This window comes from Etheostoma spectabile, chromosome 7 (genome assembly GCF_008692095.1).
Source record: "Etheostoma spectabile isolate EspeVRDwgs_2016 chromosome 7, UIUC_Espe_1.0, whole genome shotgun sequence".
Lineage (NCBI taxonomy): Eukaryota > Metazoa > Chordata > Actinopteri > Perciformes > Percidae > Etheostoma > Etheostoma spectabile.
The window spans coordinates 14,908,679-14,911,013 of NC_045739.1; the positions used below are offsets into that span (position 1 = coordinate 14,908,679).

A 2,335-nucleotide genomic window follows, 5' to 3' on the forward strand; every position below is an offset into this window, starting at 1 on the left:
GGAGACAAAAATGATACATGACAGGGCTCACAAAGTAGAAAGAGAAAGCTATATGTTTAGATGTGCTGTTATTCACAACATGACCACCAGGGGAAAACTACTAACTCAGAGATTACTGTTGATTTCCATGCTTCTCCACTTACATTTCACCTTTTTATCCATTCAGGTGAGATTTAGCACTTAAAACAAGCACTTTTTGGCTTTTTCAGACATGTACTTACATTGACAAAGTCCCCTCCTTGTATCATAAAGTCTTTGATCACCCTGCCAATTAACAGGGAAAACATCAGTACAATCAAATTTGCTCGGGTAATAAAAAAGCAGATTTTGGCAGACTGGCAAGACATGCTGATACAGTGCCAATAAAAAGTATTTACATTTTTCTGTTGATTACATGTTGTAGAACAAAAAAAACACAAAAGAAGGTTGAACAGTTTTTATCAACACTATAGTTCCCATAACACATTGCAAATTAATTTAATCCAGGAGTGTGTTTTTTACCACACACACACACACACACACACACACACACACACACACACACACACACACACACACACCACACACACACACACAACACACACACACACACACACCACACACACACACACACACACACACACACACCACACACACACACACACACACACACACACACACACACACACACACACACACCACACACACACACGGGCCAACCCCCACACAGGTCTGGCATAGTGAGACTAGAGGAGTCTTGAACGCAGTGTCAATGACTGCTCCGATTAAATTCCGATAAAAAATTTCAAACTAGGCAGCACTGACCAAATATGAATCAAGATTCGGTTTGGGCTTTGCTTCTTTCTAGCCTAAAATGTCTTCGGAAACATATTTTAGTGTACTGTTTGGCTTTAACATGAGGTATAGTTTTGGCTAAACTTAGTCACAAGTTTATATTTAATCAGCGCTGCCTAGTTTGACAGTTTGATCACAAGCAGTCATTGATACTGCATCAGAAAATTTCCATTAGTAGCACAAGGAGGAGATGGAGGAGAATGACGTTTTCACACATATTACCTGTTTTATGTGCACAGTATAAAGTGACAGTTTGAGCAAATATGACAAAACTGTTTTTTTTTTGTTTTTTTAAATAAAACGTACCTACAGAACCTTTAATGTATGTAATCCAGATTGTGCATATGAATGAACACTATATAAAACGTAACATAATACCCTTAAAGGTGTAGTTTAATATGATTGTTGGCACTTTGATGCTACCGATGGGATTTGCTATAGTAGAACCTCATGAGCTAACATTAGGTGCCTATCCTGGATTTTAAAAGGTCAGCACAACTAGAATCTTTTTCATTTCATAAACAAACTTTAAATGGCTGATCCAAGTTCTATTATTTCATTGTGGGCCCAGTTCATAATTATGAGTAAGTATGCCTCTAGAAATACAAATATAAAAGACAAACAGCCTGAATGCCAAGGCTGACTGGATACACACAAGACTATTCCAGGAGACAACCAGTAAACAACTCTAAAAGCCATGTGTGGGTTTCTACTTGAAACAATAAAAACATTAATAAACAACATCCAAGTATATTGTGAGCTATAAAAAATAAAATCAAGCCGCCACGTTGTGTACCTGTGGAATGTGCAACCTTTGAAACCAATGGGGACTCCATCCTTTCTGTAAGAAGATTGACAACAAAATGAAGTTAGCAGTAAAGACAACCATGTTGTACTGTACTACAAGAGTTTAATTCTGTGTTCAGGGTTTAGGAATTGATCTTCTCACAGCTGGTTATGGATCAGTTGAGTACTGACACTCAAGGTGCAGTTTTGGCTGACGATTGGCAAATGTTAAGTGTTGAGCTATGACACATCATCTTGAAAGAATGCAGAGCATTTGTACACCAAGAGGACAGTTTTTATTAGTGCACATTATTTTTAATCAGTGCGCCTATGCATTTGAATTTAACTGATATGACCAACTTATCTTGATTTCTATTATTTTAAATTCAAGGAGTCACAGCTCTAAGTAATGATCTTTCCTTTCGTCCTGCTGCACTCCTGCCACAGCAATACTTTCCCTGTCATGCACATGTACCCTTATAAATAACCTTTGGAGACCTGATAAAACATATATGTAGCCAAATAATCAGATTTCTTGTTGTTTCTCTTTAGCCCTTATTCTGAGGGAAACAGGTTTCCTCATTTTCATGCAAAGTCACGTTTGTGTACCATCAAAGAATACAGCCCTTTGCTGCCTTACCTGAACTCTCCAGTGCAGAACTGCCTGAAACAGATAATAAGAGTGTAAGTAACATCTTCGTAGTTGACATACTGT

At 37.8% G+C, this 2,335-nt stretch overlaps 1 protein-coding gene across 1 annotated transcript in view; it reads right to left on the reverse strand.

Annotated features, from left to right (window-relative positions):
* Positions 1–2,335, reverse strand: part of ppih (peptidylprolyl isomerase H (cyclophilin H)) — a 14,605-nt gene that overhangs the window by 2,728 nt on the left and 9,542 nt on the right. The window contains exons 3-5 of the mRNA XM_032521740.1: positions 2,261–2,284; positions 1,631–1,675; positions 221–264 (exon numbers count right to left, since the gene is read on the reverse strand). Of these exons, the coding sequence (XP_032377631.1) occupies positions 221–264; positions 1,631–1,675; positions 2,261–2,284 (113 nt within the window). The remainder of the gene's footprint in view (positions 1–220; positions 265–1,630; positions 1,676–2,260; positions 2,285–2,335) is intronic.